Source organism: Rhinoraja longicauda, chromosome 2 (genome assembly GCF_053455715.1).
Source record: "Rhinoraja longicauda isolate Sanriku21f chromosome 2, sRhiLon1.1, whole genome shotgun sequence".
NCBI lineage: Eukaryota > Metazoa > Chordata > Chondrichthyes > Rajiformes > Arhynchobatidae > Rhinoraja > Rhinoraja longicauda.
Genome location: NC_135954.1, coordinates 35,124,983 through 35,142,027, shown reverse-complemented (window position 1 = coordinate 35,142,027; position 17,045 = coordinate 35,124,983). Strand labels below are relative to the sequence as shown.

At 43.0% G+C, this 17,045-nt stretch overlaps 1 protein-coding gene across 1 annotated transcript in view; it reads left to right on the top strand.

Annotated features, from left to right (window-relative positions):
* itga8 (integrin, alpha 8) overlaps positions 1-17,045 on the top strand; it is a 222,036-nt gene that overhangs the window by 86,764 nt on the left and 118,227 nt on the right. The window contains exon 16 of the mRNA XM_078417154.1: positions 16,687-16,742. Coding sequence (XP_078273280.1) covers positions 16,687-16,742 — 56 coding nt within the window. The remainder of the gene's footprint in view (positions 1-16,686; positions 16,743-17,045) is intronic.

The window sequence follows — 17,045 nt, the reverse complement described above, 5'->3', positions numbered from 1 at the left end:
GACACTTGCCCTGGGGATCTTGCTATTCAGTGTAAGGTCAGGACTTTAAGGCTACACCAAGTTGTTTAAGGTCAGGAATGAAGTGTTGGATGACAGAACAGTAAAGCACTGTATATCTCCACTCGAGAATCTGAGATTTATAGCTATCCAGCGTAATATAGTAAGTACTTCCTATTAGTTCAAAGATGATTTTTCTTGAAGCAAACATAAACACCAAACATTGTACATAAAATTAAAATCTCCATCTTAAACCATGGACAGAACCAGAAATTGAAGTAAATGCACTCTATCCCATTTCTATTTAGAAATAGCATCTTATGTATTCTGTGAAGGGCACTGTGGAACAGATGAGAATGATTAGTAAAAAATGTACAAAAGCGAGTACTTTTCTGATCTTCTAAGATAAATCACAACATCTCTGGGGCCACAAGGGCCTTATGCAGGGAGTCTGTTGATGCGCACTTTGGGATTTGTGGAATGGGCAGAAGGAATTTTCTTGATTGAGTGCCCAGACTAGAAGAGACAGGCAGTGGTTTTCTCTGAGATGGAGATAAGCCGAGATTTGGTTGTGCACTTTGGGGAAAAAAAGCTGAGAATACCCAGTGCAGTTTTAGTAGTTGAGAACGGGAAGTTTAATTGGGGTTGGGCAGGAGTTGAGTACTTTGAAACAAATTCTCATCGACTATATTACTTACAGATTTAAAAATACTGTCCATTTGCACAATCATGGACTAAAAATGCCAGTGGTGGCTGCAGCCAAGCTGTGGGCCACTGTTTCAGTCCTTGGCCCTCGACTGAAAGCTTTCATTTTGCCTAAAGCCTCCAATGAGGCAGATGGGACATTGACCACTTTCAGCACAGTGTTAGTGGGTTCAGCAGCCAATGGCACACGTAGACTGCACTTTGGCCAGATCAGGAGACACCAGAGGTAGGCGGTTTGGGAAAAAACACACTGGTACAGCTTGTAGAGCTGCTGCCTTACCGCATCAGTGTCAGGGGTTCAGTATTGATCTCAGTTGATGGCTGTGAGGATTTTGCACATTCTTCCTGTGACTGCCTGGGTTTCCTCATGGATGCACGTTAAGTTGCCCTCATTTATTCTGTTTATTTAGATTTTTTTGTTTTGCCAATATCAGACAGCGTCTGACCTTCTTGGTGCGATGTCACAAGGGTAAAATGTTACTTGCTTCTGGTATATCAGCATTTTTTTGGAGTGCTTTCAGGAGAATGAATTGGGTCAGTACTCATAATTGTCTCGAGGGAGACCAGACTATGTACTGTGAACAGCCCCTGGTGAGCCTTTTAAACTTTTGTGGGTTAACCGTCTGCTGCTGTCTGCTGTAAATTGCCCCTAAAGTGTAGGGTGTGGATGCAAAAGTGGAATAATAAAATGAGTGTGAATGGGTGGTTGATGGTCGGCATATACTCAATGGGTCGAAGGGCTGTTTCCATGCTACATCTTTCAATCAATCAGTCAAATGAATTGGGAGTGGGAGAAAGAGAGTGAAGGTACTGAGAACAATATGGAAGTGCAAGGGGAAATCAAGAATTGATTCAGCATTTTGGATGTTGTGGGCAGTAGAGCATTGGGAAGCTGTGGGATCAACAGGTGGTGGAGTTTGGGAGGGCCGGGGGCTGGGGTGATCCAAGGGCCCAGGTTCAAAGGCATGATTGCGAGAGGTGGAAGGATGATGCAAAGCAGAGCTGGGCTCAGAAGATGAGGGAAGAAATTCCCTCGCCTCACAGTGTTCTGGTCCAGTGCTGCCATTATAAGGGGGGCACCCAATGACAGGGCGCAGGTCCCCCTGTGGTTCACTCTAAAAATAAACCTGTTGCAGTGGGAATGACAATTACAGTGCATTATCAGGTCTTGAGAATGATGCACTTAACTTTGGGAGAAGAAACAGCTTTCAATGGCACAGCACTGAAAACAATTCTAGGTGTACATCCTTTATTGTTAAGAGGTTCACTTACATTGAAGCCTTGTGCTCAGATCTTCAAACCATATGTGGATTATTGATGCTATCCAAGCATTGTGAATGTGCTGTTATGTTTTATTATGTATTGAGTCCTTGATTAGCACGGATGTCAGTGGTTATGTGGAGAAGGCAGGAGAATGGGGTTGAGAGGGAAAGATAGATCAGCCATGATTGAATGGCGGAGCAGGGTCGAGTGGCCTAATTCTGCTCCTAGAACTTATGAACTTATGAACGTATGCGTAAAACCAACCCCTATGTGGGTTAACGTTATTATTGGTATATGTTCAGCACGTTAAGTTGCCCTCATTTATTCTGTTTATTTAGATTTTTTTGTTTTGCCAATATCAGACAGCGTCTGACCTTCTTGGTGCGATGTCACAAGGGTAAAATGTTACTTGCTTCTGGTATATCAGCATTTTTTTGGAGTGCTTTCAGGAGAATGAATTGGGTCAGTACTCATAATTGTCTCGAGGGAGACCAGACTATGTACTGTGAACAGCCCCTGGTGAGCCTTTTAAACTTTTGTAAATGGAAAGTAACAAACAGTTTCCTCTGAAGGGAAGTGATTGATGAAGGTCAGAAGTCAGTGCAGACACTGTGTGGGTTCCAGCTGAGATAATTTTCTGTCTTATATATATTGTACACAAGAAAATGGTCACAGTGTATCTGATTAAAGGCTTTACCACTGGGAATAATTCTTATCTGATTTTGCCAAACTGGGAAATTTGGATTGGCAAGATATTTGCTCATTAGATTGCATCTGGGTGGATTCGGTATTTGGAGAATAATATTTGTTATGTAGAATTTTGCAAAATGTTTCTCACTTACAATGTTAAAGGCAAAGGCTAACTGAACAATAGTGTGTGCATGCAAGGTAGACAATATCTCCGCTCATTTTCATAGTCAATAATTCTTCATCTCTACACTTGCACAACACTCTGAGATGGTGAAGGTTGGACATGAGAGAAACCTTTGGCCAATTTGGAAAATAAATCTCTGGAAAATTCCTCTGATCCTTGAAGGCCTACAGAGGTTTGGGTTTGTTTGAGGTTTGTTTGCATCTTTGTGAACTCTATCTTCCTTTCTGCTCCCACTACTAGTCCCATTCACTCATTAACCAGATAACCTCAGTTATCCTCGTGGCCATCCCGGTTTTACCCCATCAGAAACATCCCGCTGCTCCCACCCTTCCTGCAGCTTAACAAGCTTTTATTGTCTCCTTCCCGCTTCTGATGAAGGGTCTTTGACCTGAAATATCATCGCTATTTGTGCTGCGTATTTCCAGCACGTTCTACTGGAAATTTCAGACTTTGGGACGTGTGCTTCCAAAATATAGAGCGTGCTTTCTGGAGTGAAAGTGTTTCTTAATGGGCGATGCAGTACAATAAGGACAAGAAAGGATAAGGAAATGGTTAAGAATATGGATAGGAAAGGTTTAGGGGGAAATGGGCCAAATGCAGGCAAATGGGGCATCTTGGTGGGCATGGACGAGTTGGGTTGTTGCTGTGCTGCATGACTCCAAGACTCTTTGATAATTAGTATACTTAGCATTGTAACAGTATGGATCCCTATTAATTTTTGCAATAACATTACTTTTTCTTAAAACTTTTTAACACTTCTGTGATTAGTCATTTTTCTTAAAACCTATTCACAATGCTTCGCAGTGGTATGATGTGGCCCCAATTTATACATATTGTTCATATATTTTGCAATAAACTGCTCCATTATATTGGCAGTGTGGTCCATCTAATGCTCACGCTGTAGATGTTATACACTGTTGCTGCTCATAGTAATGCTACTCTGTGTTTTATCGGTTTTGGTGTGAGTAGCAGAGCCATACAGCACGAAAACAGGCCCTTTGGCCCAGTTCTATGCCAACCAAGATGCTCCATCTAAGCTAATGCAACTTGCCCATCGTTTGACCCATATCCCTCTAAAGCATTCCTACCTATACACACATCCAAGTGTCTTTTAAATGGTGTTATGATACCTGCCTCAACTACCTCTTCTGGCAGCTCGTTCCATATAGCCACCACCCTCTGTGCTGGAGATAGATTCTGTTCCACCGCTTCCGCTGACCTCTCAGTCTTAGCGATGCAACTTTAGCTGCATTCCAGATTTTTGTAAATAAATTCTCTGCATTGTCGTCTCAACCACGCTATTGATTCAACATGTTTTTTGTAACTCAGCTTCCTTTTACTTTGCTTCAAACAATTGTTGTCCTACTTCTTGGTCTCAATTAGCTAACAATTTCCCTGTCATTTTTAAAAGGTGCAGCTTAATGTGAGGCAAAATTTGGCTTTCCCTATTGAGTCTCTAAGTTTAATTTGAGTCTTCTTGACCTCCTGCACAAATCTCTTGTTTAAGATCATATCTCAGATAAATGCATATATATCCAGTAAGTAAAAAGACCCTTTAGCCCAACTCATCCATGCTGACCAAGGAATTGACCTGAAGTGGTCCCAGTTACCAGCATTTGACCTATATCCCTCTAAACTATTGGTATCCGTGTATCTATCCAAATGTCTTTTAAATGTTGTAATTGTGCCTGCCTTAATGACTTCCTCTTGCAGATTGTTCCATATACTACAAACTTGTTCGGGGCTCAGCATACCCAATTGCTCAGAATGCCTTAATTGAGAAGGAAGACCTCAGCATTATATGGGCTTCAGCTGCAGCCCAGAGCACAGGAAGCCTATGTGAAAAACCTGCCCCTCAGGTCCCCTTTAAATCTTTGTCCTCTTCGTCCTCTCATCTTAAATCTATGCTCTCTTTTCTTTGATACCCTTATCATGGGTAAAATATTGTGACTATCTACCCTATCTATGCCTTTCATAACTTTGTATACCTCTATGAGATCGCCCTTTAGCCTCTTCAGAGAAGACAAGCCCAGCCCATCCCATCGTTCCCCATAACTAAAGCCCTCCAATCCAGGTAACACCCTGATGAATCTCCTCTGCGCCCTTCTCCAGGGCTATCGCATCCTTCCTATATTGTGGTGATATTGTTTTCTGTTTCTCCTATCACTCGCACTTTGGCATTTCCTCATTGCGCTTTAGGTATTTCCTTTATATGTCTTTTTCTTTTGAGTTGCATCTCTTGTTGAGCTTGCCATGCAATCTGCAGCTTGAACTGCATTCAGGGCATTTTTTCTGCGAATTCATGTAGTCATCTGCAGCTTTCTTTCAGTCTGGTTTACATTATTTTGGTTCTGTTGCCTAATTGCGCCAGTCTTGTTTGGACTGATCTGGAGGCCAGCTGTTTGAGTTGTCAGTGTCTTCCTGTGCTCTGGACTGCAGCTGAAGCCCGTGATGTGGTGAGGTTTTCCTTCTCAATCAAGGCTTTCTAAGCATTCGGGTATGCTGAGCCCCGAACATCAATTGCATATCCTGTCAAACAACTGGCCTAGATGGGAGACAAACCAGGTTTCTCTAGAACTTATTTGTCTTGAATCTAATGACTCATTTTGGCTTGGGGAGGGTGCTGAATCTTTCAAAGATCTTACTGTGAGCTTTCTTCCCTGACTCACTGAGAACCCATTTGTGGCCAAGGACTAATCCATTCTCTCCCATTCTACGAGTGTAGCTGTCATTCGCGGCATCCCTCATGCCTTTCAGAATGGGAAAGACACTCGAGTTGAGTGCCATTTTAGTTTAGTTTAGTTTAGTGATATCGTGCAGAAATAGGCCCTTTGGCCCACCGACCATTGATCACCCTTTACACTAGTTCTATGTCCTACATTCTAGGGGCAATTTTTACAGAAGCCAATTAACCTACAACCCTTCACGTCTTTGGAATGTGGGAGAAAAACGGGGTTCCCGGAGAAAACTCACAAAGTCACAGGGAGAATATGCAAACGATCCACGGACGGCACCCGTAGTCAGGATTGAACTCGCGTCTCTGGGACTTTCACTGTACCGCCCTCATTGTTTACATTGTTGGCTACGGAGAGAATTCGAATAACTTTACCACGCAGAAGGTGTTTGATGGGTGCAGATGCTCTCACAGCATTCTAGCGGAATTCAGATGAACACCTGAAAGGCCATGGTATCGAAGGCCCCAGGCCTAGTGCTGGGAAGTAGGATTACTTTAGATAGGTGTTCCATGCCACATAACTCTACATCTGTAATGCTGGAAGTTCACGCTGGATGTGTGAAATCATCACAGCAAATTGTTATACTTTCAGTGCACGCATTCAACACAGTTTAGTGCTACATTTATTTAAAGAGTTAAGTTCAGCATACACTTCATTCATGTGGTATGTAATGCTACTCACCAGATTCACTGTCACCATGTTATGTCTTGTTCACAGATTTCCATTTTTTAATTCGCCTCATATCTGTGGTTTATATCATCTTTATTTTTAGACTCCATGCCATATGCCACCAATTAATACACTGAGTACTTTCTGTACAAAATATTGTTCACTAAAGAGTGACACTGCACATTACATGCGCAGATAATAAAAGGGAGCCAACTTCCACTGCCCTGCCCTCATCAATACACTTGGTGAAATCTTCAAAAAACTCTTGTCAGGTTTGTGAGACACTATTTCCCACACACAGCAATGCTGACCATCGCTAATCAGTCCATGTGCAGCCAAATGCGAGACGATCCTGAACCCTAAGAGTCTCCTCCAACAACTTTCCCACCTATGACATCAGGCTCACTGGCCTGTAGTTCCCTGGCTTGTCCTTGCTGTTCTTCTTAAATAATGGTACAACATTAGCCACCCTCCAGTCTTCCAGAACTTCACCGGTGGCTAAATATGAGACAAATATCTCTGCAACGGTCTCCACAATTTCTTCCCTCGCTTCCCGCAATGCCCGAGAATGCACTTGGTCAGGCTTTGGGATTTATTCATCTTAATGCGCTTAAAAATCACCAATATCTTCTCTCTGGTAATTCATATATAATCAACTTCATTTGTATGTGATCAACCACCAATTCCTTTGCATCCATGAAATTCTCAGTAAAGATTTATGAGAAATATTCATGTAATACTTCACACATCTCTTGTGGTCTATACAAAGATGGCAATGCTGAACTTTAGGGGGCCTATTCTTTTTCTAGCCACCCATTTAACCTTAACATGCCTGCAGAATGTCTTGGGATTTTCCTTTATCTTGTTTGCCAGTTCTTTTTGCCCTCCTGATTGTCCTAAAGGACATACTTCTTATTTTGAGACTGTGGCACCCTAGTTCTTAGCCCCTGAACTGGGGGAAACATCCTGTCTGAAACTGCCCTATTGAGCACTTCAATGTTTAGGACATTGCAATAAATTCAAACTATAAGAAGTACAGGTATGTAGGTTAATTGGCTGGGTAAATGTAAAAATTGTCCCTAGTGGGTGTAGGATAGTGTTAATGTACGGGGATCGCTGGGCGGCACGGACTTGGAGGGCCGAAAAAAGGCCTGTTTCCGGCTGTATATATATGATATGATATGATATGATATGATATAACTTCCCCTCTTACAGTGCATTAATCAAGAAATAACAATGGCTTGTAAGAAGGTTTGCAAAATAATTGCGGGCAATTTTAATTATCATCTGGATTGGATAAAATCAAAGTGGCAAGAATGGCCTTGAGGATAAATTTGCAGAATGTATTCAGAGTAAGATGTTGAGGAATCAATCCGAAGATAGCGTTTTACATCTGGCATTAGGTAATGCGAGGATTAACTAATGATATCATAGTAAAGAATCCCATTTAAATAATGATCATCACATGGTAGAATTCCAAATTCAGTTTGAGGAACAGAAACTTGCATCTGAGGCTGGTTTCATAAATTTAGATAAAACCAATTACAACAATATGACGACAGAGCGGGCTAAAGTGGATTTGGAAAGCAGATTAAAGCATTAGATGGTAGATCAGCTGTGGTAGATGTATAAAGAGCTTTTCATCAATCTCTGCAAAGCTAGAGATTGGTGAGAAAGAAGGGCTCTTCCAGAAGACACAGCATCTGTGTAAACCAAGATACCGAAAAATGAAAGAAAGGCAATCCAATATTGAGAAGATTAATGGTAGATCAGAGGATTGGGGATTTTGTTTACAAACTGGCAAAGGATGACTAAAAAAAGTCATAAAGCAGAATAAGATGAGTATTAGCGTAAACTAGCAGATAATATAAAGACAAATAATGAGAGCTTTTTGATGAGATATAAAAATGAAGAGAATAGTTTAAATTAATTTTGGTACCTCACAAAGATGAGATTGGGGAAATGATAATGGGTGTTAGAAAAATGGGTGTTAGAAAAATTTCCAGATGCTTATTTTGTGTCAGTCTTCACTGCAGAAGACATGAAAAACATCACAAGGTGCCAGATAATCAAACTGCTATGGGGTGGGCTGAAAGCAATCTTTATCACTAGAAATAAAACTACTGGACAGATTGATGTGTCAAAAGGCTAAAGGGATCCCTGGACCTGATGGTCTGCATCCTATAGACTGAAAGGAAGCGGTTGCAAATGCTTTGATTCTAATCTACCAAAATTCCTTGGTTTGAGGAGAAGTCCCAAAAGGATAGAAAAGATGCAAATGTAATGCTACTCTTTCAAATTAAAGTGGGAAACTATAGACCAGTTAGTCAGCCACTGTCAGTGGGGAAACTTCTGGAATTCATTGTTAAGGAGATAATAACAGAACAATTAAACAGAGTCAACCTCGTTTTATGAAAGGAAAGTTGTGTTTGACAAACTTACCATAGTTCTTTGAGGCTGAGTAATGTGTTCAATAAAAAGGAACCAATTGATGTAGTGTTTTGGGATTTCAGAAGACATTAGACGAGGTGCTACATAAAAGCTTACCATACATAATAAGAGTGCATGGGGTTGGAGGTAATGGCACTTCCCAGTTAGGAAAGTGGCTAACTAATAGAAAATAGAATCAGGATAAAGGGATTATGTTCAGATTGCCACAAGGATCAATGCAATTCAGAGTGTGCTTTAGCCAAATTTGTTGATGATACAAAGGCAGATGAATTACTGATTGCAAAATTGTAAAGTGAAAGGGTGAGATAGTGGCAGATGGAGCATAATGGAGTAAAACATGAGGTATTTATTTGGAAGAAAACATGGAAAAGCACATTATTATTTAAATGTAGTGAGACGATAAGTGGTGTAGAAAAAACCCCCTGCAGATGCTGGTTTAAATCGAAGGTAGATACAAAATGCTGGAGTAACTCAGTGGGTCAGGCAACATCTCGGGAGAGAAGGAATGGGTGACGTTTCGGTTCGAGACCCTTAGTATAAGTGGTTGTAATTCAAAAAGATGTGGTGGTCCTAACACATGAAACACCAAAAGTTACGATGCAGGTACAACATGGGGTTTTGCAGTATAAAAGGAGAAAAGTTACGATGCAAGTTTATAGTGTGCTAGTGAGACCACAACTGGAGAAGTCCCTTGGTCTCTATATTGAAGGAAGGAGGTGCTTACATGTGTGTCAATGCAGAGAAGATTCACTAGTTTGATTCTTGGAGTAAATGGATTGACGTATGAAAAACGATTGATGAGGTTGAGCTCATACTAATTGCATTACAACAGAATGAGAAGTGAATTTATTAGAGTCCTAGAGTCATAAGGCTATCTAGCATGTGTACACATCCCTTGATGAAGCTCGTCTACGTCGCATCTAAGCTAGTCCAAAGGCAGTGGAGGCCAATTCTCTGAATGCATTCAAGAGAGAGCTGGGTAGAGCTCTTAAGGATAGCGGAGTCAGGGGGTATGGGGAGAAGGCAGGAAAGGGGTACTGATTGAGAATGATCAGCCATGATCACATTGAATGGCGGTGCTGGCTCGAAGGGCCGAATGGCCTCCTCCTGCACCTATTGTCTATTGTCCCATTTGCCCACATTTGGCCCATATCCCTTGAAACCTTTCCTATCCATGTACCTGTCCAAGTGTCTTTTAAATGCTCTTGTATTATCTGCCTCAACTACCTCAACTGGCAGCTCATTCCGTATACCCACCATCCTCCAAGTTGTCCCTCAGGTTCCTATTAAATCTTTCCCCTCTCATCTTACTCTATGTATTCACCCTACCAAATCCCCAATTTTATACACCGATGAGCCAAAGCATTATGACCACTGACAGGTGAAGTGAATAACATTGATTATCTTATTACAATGGCACCTGCTAAGGGGTGGGATATATTAGGCAGCAAGTGAACAGTCAGTTCTTGAAGTTGATGTGTTGGATGCAGAAGAAATGGGTAGGAGTAAAGACCTGAGCGACTTTGACAAGGGCCAAATTGTTATGGCCAGGCGACTGGGTCAGAGCATTTCTGAAACGGCAAGGCTTGTGGGGTGCTCCCGGTCAGCAGTGGTGAGTACCTACCGACAGTGGTCCGAGGAGGGACAAACCACAAACCGGCGATGGTGTTGGGCACTCAAGGCTCATCGATGCATGAGGGCAACGAAGGCTATCCCGTCTGGTCCGAACCAACAGAAGGTCTACTGTGGCACAAGACACAGAAAATTTTAATGGTGGCCACAGGAGGAATGTGTCACAATACACAGTGCATCGCACCCTGCTGCATATGGGGCTGCACATGGAGGACCAACAGCATATTAGGTAGATGGTCGTAATGTTTTGGCTTATCAGGTCATAATGTTTTGGCTCATCAGTGTACACCTTACAATCATAAGGGGCATAGATTAAGGTGCATGGACACAGTTTATATTGACAGTGTAGAGGAGTTGAAAAATAGACAGTATTGGTTTAGGGTGAGATTGAAAAGATTTAAAGGGGACCAGAAGGATACGTTTTACACACTGAGAGTGCATGGAACAAGCTGTCTGTAGGTAGAGACGTATACGATCACAATGTTTATGACAGGTTATAGGGATAGGCATATTTTAGGATACAGGAAAATGAGACTAGCTCAAGAAGGCATTTTGGTTGGCATGAACAAATTGTTGTAAGAAGGACCTGTTACTGTGCTGTGCAGCTCTGTGAATCTGTGACTAATATATTTATAGAATGATTTAGGATTCTACTTTACTTTACCTAACAATGATATTTAATGATTATTGCTGTTCTACAGAGTTTTCTGAGTATATTTGCATCTAATTGTGTTATTTTAAAAAACTTAATAAAATCTACTCAAACTCGAAAGGTCCCACTCTCTTTAGTCAATTTTGGGAGCTGAGTTGAGCCTAAATTTGAGCCGTTTACAGGCTCACCATGTGAAGGGGTCAAAACTGGGTCTAGATAGGACCTTATATAAAGAAAGGGAAATATTTCTTCTTTTCAATTTATTTATTCTGGCAATACATCCAAGCACTTTGTTTGATCACAGGAATATTGTGATATTGGCATTGGGCCTTCACTGCAGAATGCACCATGACCCTTCCAAAATCCTTCTTTTCAACCTTGCTTAATAGTCCTGTACAGCACAGTTGGATTGCAATCGAGATCGGGGAGCTTGTGTGTCTCCGTGACCCCTAGAGCTATGCCAGCGGGAGATTTGTCTCCTGTTAGGGTTTCCCATGCTGGGCAGGTCGAAGGGTAGAGACGAGACGAAGAGCGATCCACTGGTCCTCCAGGTTGGGGGTTGAGCACAGGGCTAACAACCCTGCCTCGTAAAACGAATACGTTACGGAAACAACTGAAGGAATCAACACTACTGGGCGTGACGGACTTCCAGGGCTATCGACAGACGCTAGGTGAATGTCAATGGTGAAAGCCGAAAGGAAGCCACTGGCAGGAAGGTGGAAGTTAGCAGACAGCATCCCAAAAATAGCCCTGCACTGGACACCAGAAGGGAAAAGGAAAAGAGGGAGACCCAAAACCATATGGCGTCGAAGTGTAGAGGAGGAAATTAAAACTATGGAATTGACCTGGGGTAGTGTCCAGAAACTAGCCCAGAACAGACAGGAGTGGAGAACCTTCGTTGTTGCCCTACATGCCAGGAGGCATAATGGGCAGTAAGTAAGGTAATAGTCCTGTGCTTGGTATGGCCACCATCCAAGTGTTGGATTTTTCTTTACATGTTTCATTAACACTATTCTGTTCTCTCATTGCACACATTGGTTCATTATGGTATCATGTACCAGGATACAGTGAAAAACTTTGTTTTGCGTGCTATGCGGCCATATCATACCATAGATGAGTTCATTATGTAATGCATAAGAGAAAATAAACACAGTGCAGAATGTAGTGTTGCAACTACAGAGAAAGTGCAGATAAAAAAATGTACCTGGATCGCAACGAGGTAGATTGGAGTTCAGGAATTCATCCTACGTGCATGAGAGGTAAGTAGAAGAGTTTGATAATGGCGGGAGAGAAGGTGTTCGTGAATTCATAAGTACATAAGTGATTGGAGCAGAATTAAGCATTCGGCCCATCAAGTCCACTCCGCCATTCAATCATGGCTGATCTATCTTTCCCTCTTAATCCATTCTCCTGCCTTCTCCCCGTAACCCCCGACAGCCATATTAATCACGAATCTATGTATCCCTGCCGTAAAAATATCCATTCACGGCCTCCACAGCCTTCTATGGCAATTCATTCCACAGATTCGTCACCCTCTGACTAAAGAAATTCCTCCTCATCACCCTTCTAAAGGAACGTCCTTTAATTCTGAGGCTGTGACCTCTGGTCCTAAACTCTCCCACAAGTGAAACGTCCTCTCCACATCCATGGTGGGATGTGCTTGCAAGCTTTTGTATCTTCCGGTATCTTGTGCCAGATGGAAGAATGGTGTGAGACGTGCTTGATTATGTTGGCTGCTGCGCCAAATCAATGAGAATTGTGGATGGAGTTAATTGGAAGCGATGTGGGGATGGGGAGGTTGGTTTGCGTGATGGACTAAGCTGTGTTCACGACTCTCTACAATTTCTTGGGCAGAACAGTTACCATACCAATCTGAACCATTTGTTTAGGATGCATTCTGAGGTAATCTGTTGAAACTGATGAGTCATTTGGGGACATGCTGCATTTCCTTAGCTTTCTGAGGAAGTTGAGGCATTGGTGTGATTTCTTGGCTATAGCTTCAAGATGGTTGGCCCAGGACAAATTGTTGGCGATATTTTGCAGCAAGGAACTTGAAGCATCTCCAGTTCAGCGCCATGATAGTGATTGGGACATGTATGCCACTCCGTCCTGAAATCAATGACATTGAGGGAGATCTTGGTGTCATGACACCATGTTACAAAGCTCTCCATCTTCTTCCTGTTCTCCGTCTCATCATTGTTCGAGATCCACTGGTAAAATCGTGTCATCAGTAAATTTTAAATGGATTAGAGCATAATTTTGTTGGACTGTCTGAGTTCATAGGGAGTATAATAAGAGGCTGAGAATGCAGCCTTCCAGAGCACTGATGTTGACAGTAATCATGGAAAATGTTTAGAAGGATGAGAGGGGAACTTATAGAAACATATAAAATTCTTAAGTGATTGGATAGACTAGATGCAGGAAAGTTAGGAGGAGGGGGAGTCAAGTTAGGAGGAGGGGGAGTTCAACGAGATCTGGGTGTCCTAGTGCATCAGTCAATGAAAGGAAGCATGCAGGTACAGCAGGCAGTGAAGAAAGCCAATGGAATGTTGGCCTTCGTAACAAGAGGAGTTGAGTATAGGAGCAAAGAGGTCCTTCTACAGTTGTACCGGGCCCTGGTGAGACCGCACCTGGAGTACTGTGTGCAGTTTTGGTCTCCAAATTTGAGGAAGGATATTCTTGCTATGGAGGGCGTGCAGTGTAGGTTCACTAAGTTAATTCCCGGAATGGCGGGACTGTCGTATGTTGAAAGACTGGAGCGACTAGGCTTGTATACACTGGAATTTAGAAGGATGAGGGGGGATCTTATTGAAACATATAAGATAATTAGGGGATTGGACACATTAGAGGCAGGAAACATGTTCCCAATGTTGGGGGAGTCCAGAACAAGGGGCCACAGTTTAAGAATAAGGGGTAGGCCATTTAGAACGGAGATGAGGAAGAACTTTTTCAGTCAGAGAGTGGTGAAGGTGTGGAAATCTCTGCCTCAGAAGGCAGTGGAGGCCAGTTCGTTGGATGCTTTCAAGAGAGAGCTGGATAGAGCTCTTAAGGATAGCGGAGTGAGGGGGTATGGGGAGAAGGCAGGAACGGGGTACTGATTGAGAGTGATCAGCCATGATCGCATTGAATGGCGGTGCTGGCTCGAAGGGCTGAATGGCCTACTCCTGCACCTATTGTCTATTGTCTATTGTCTATTGTCATTTAGGACTGAGATAAGGAAGAACTTTTTCACCCAGAGAGTTGTGAATCTGTGGAATTCTCTGCCACAGAAGGCAGTGGAGGCCAATTCACCGGATGTTTTCAAGAGAGTTTTAGATATAGCTCTTAGGGCTAACAGAATCAAGGGATATGGGGAAAAAGCAGGAACGGAGTATTGATTTTGGATGATCAGCCATGATCATATTATAGTCAATAGACAATAGGTGCAGGAGTAGGCCATTCAGCCCTGTAGTCCACGTTCACTCCCCTTTGACACGGTCTCCCACCTTCGCTCGACCTGGACCCTTGGCGTGACAGCCTCACAGTAGGTCCTGTCCAGGAAACTCTCGCATTCCCGGATGGCCCTGAGGTCATCCAGCTGCTTTTCCAACTCCACAACACGTCCATTCAGGAGCTGCACCTGGACACAGTTCTTGCAGGTGTAGCTCCCAGAAGCTCCAGCGGTGTCCCTACCTTCCCACATCCTGCAGGGAACACACTGCACCAACTTATCTGCCATTACTTTAGTGTCAAAAAACAAATCAGGCTCAAAAACAAGTGTAACCTCCTCACCTCAGCCTCCTCGCCAAAGACTCGCAGCCAAAGACTCGCACTTTTCTCACAGGGCACTTCCCTCGACAGGGCCGCACCCAGACAGGGGTGCTGGCTCGAAGGGCCGAATGGCCTACTCCTGCACCTATTTTCTATGTTTCGATGTTTCTATACTTACTGATGATGTCTGTGACATCAATGGTGTGTTCATTTAGTTCTGGCCACTGAGTCCTTGAATACGGAGAGGGGAAGCATTTTGGCTGCACGCTGTTGAAGTTGGCCCAGTTGAAGTCCCCAGTTATGATGAACAAGGCCATGGGGTACTTTGTTTCAAGGCCAGATGGAAGAGTACAGTACATTGAGTGCAAGCTTCTCATCCGCATGGGTTGGGGAGTAAACCTCTTGTGCTGGGAATGGTGAAGGAATCAAAAGAGAGTTGAGTTTGAGGTTAGTCTATTGTCACGTATACCGAGGTACAGTGAATAGCTTTTGTTGCTTGCTAACCAGTTGATGAGCATGTGAGAGAAAATAAGTGATAGGCTGTGAGGAAGTATAGATGGGGGAGGGGGGGAGGAATAGGTCTGATGTGATTGCTCTACTGGGAGTTGGCATGCGATGAGTGGCCTCTCTCTGTGTTGTCACAAGCATGACATTATTACGAATCGTCAGTGTATGAATATTATCTTTTTAATTTACTGTGCCAGAAAGGTCTGAATTTATACCTACGATTTATCTCACTGTAGATTACCGATCTTGATCTGACTGCCAAGGAACAGGTTATCAGATGGAGAGTTGGCATTGACAGGAAGTCAAAATAGTTCAATTATCCTGGAGACATCCTGTCATTTAAATCATATGGGAACTGGATAAAAAATAACCTCACGCAGATATACAAACTGTTGGTGAAACTCTGTGGGTCAATAGACAATAGACAATAGGTGCAGGAGGAGGCCATTCGGCCCTTCGAGCCAGCACCGCTATTCAATGTGATCATGGCTGATCATTCTCAATCAGTACCCCGTTCCTGCTTTCTCCCCATACCCCCTGACTCCGCTATCCTTAAGAGCTCTATCTAGCTCTCTCTTGAATGTATTCAGAGAATTGGCCTCCACTGCCCTCTGAGGCAGAGAATTCCACAGATTCACAACTCTCTGACTGAAAAAGTTTTTCCTCATCTCTGTTCTAAATGGCCTACCCCTTATTCTTAAACTGTGGTCAAGCAGCATCTGTTGGGGTGAAAGGAACACACTCCTTGTTCCAAACATGCCCCAGCAACATTCTTCTTTTCTAATCGTGTTTTTGCACTAATATCTGTTTTTTTTGCAGTTTCTTTTCTTTTCTCTGCCTCAGATAATTTATGTTTTCGTGTGTTTGTCTCCGTCTATGTGCCTGAGATACTGCTGCAAGCAAGATTTACATTGTACCTGTACCTCACTGTACTTGTGCACATGACAATGAATACATCACTTGCTAGTGTCAAAGACTTGTTGAGGCTTGGATTGTGTAAAAGTAAACATGTTGTTTTTCAGTAATCAAATCTTATCGGGCTATTAATTATTCTTTTGTACCAGATTGAACTTTTCCTGGTTTGCTGAGTGGGGAACTGCTTCAAGCAGCTTAACCTTTGTGCAGTTACATGTTGTGCCTCTTGTTCAGATCATTAATTTGAAGCTTCTTGAGGAGCAAGGCACCGAAGACTAAATTTATTTTGATTTCCATGGTGGTGCCAGAAGCTGATTTTCTCCTTAATAACGGTGAACACTGATGGTCTGAATGTTATTTCTACCGCAAAATACAGGGCAATCTGTTCATTAGCCTGGGAGCTCCATTAATCATAGATATGTACAGCCTGTCCACAGAGCATTCAGAATAATTACACATATTGAAATTCTTACAGAGAGGGGTTATAATATGAGCAAAGAGGTATGTTGACCGTTACTCTCCCTCTCATTTTACAGTTTCACTGTGAAGGTTTCTGCAGCTGTGTCGGGCCATGGGATTCCAGATGTAATAGGTGAGCACTGAACAAAGCAGACACATCCTACCCGGACACCTCGTAAGTCGGTCTCAGTCAGGGCCATCTAATGGGTCAAAGCAAATCCGCTGGTGCTGCTATTTTGATCCGGCCTAAGCCCTGTGTTCGCCTGCTGTGGGGAGTCTGCAGTCAATCGCCTTCCATGACAGTGGCAGCCCCAGTGCACTGGAGACCTTTCTGCATGGCAGTCCCACTATGTGGGGCTATTGGTTGGTGGCGGTCAGACCTGAGGTGGCACAGACTGAGGTCTCGCCCGCAAACCTCTCTGATGGCCTCCGATAG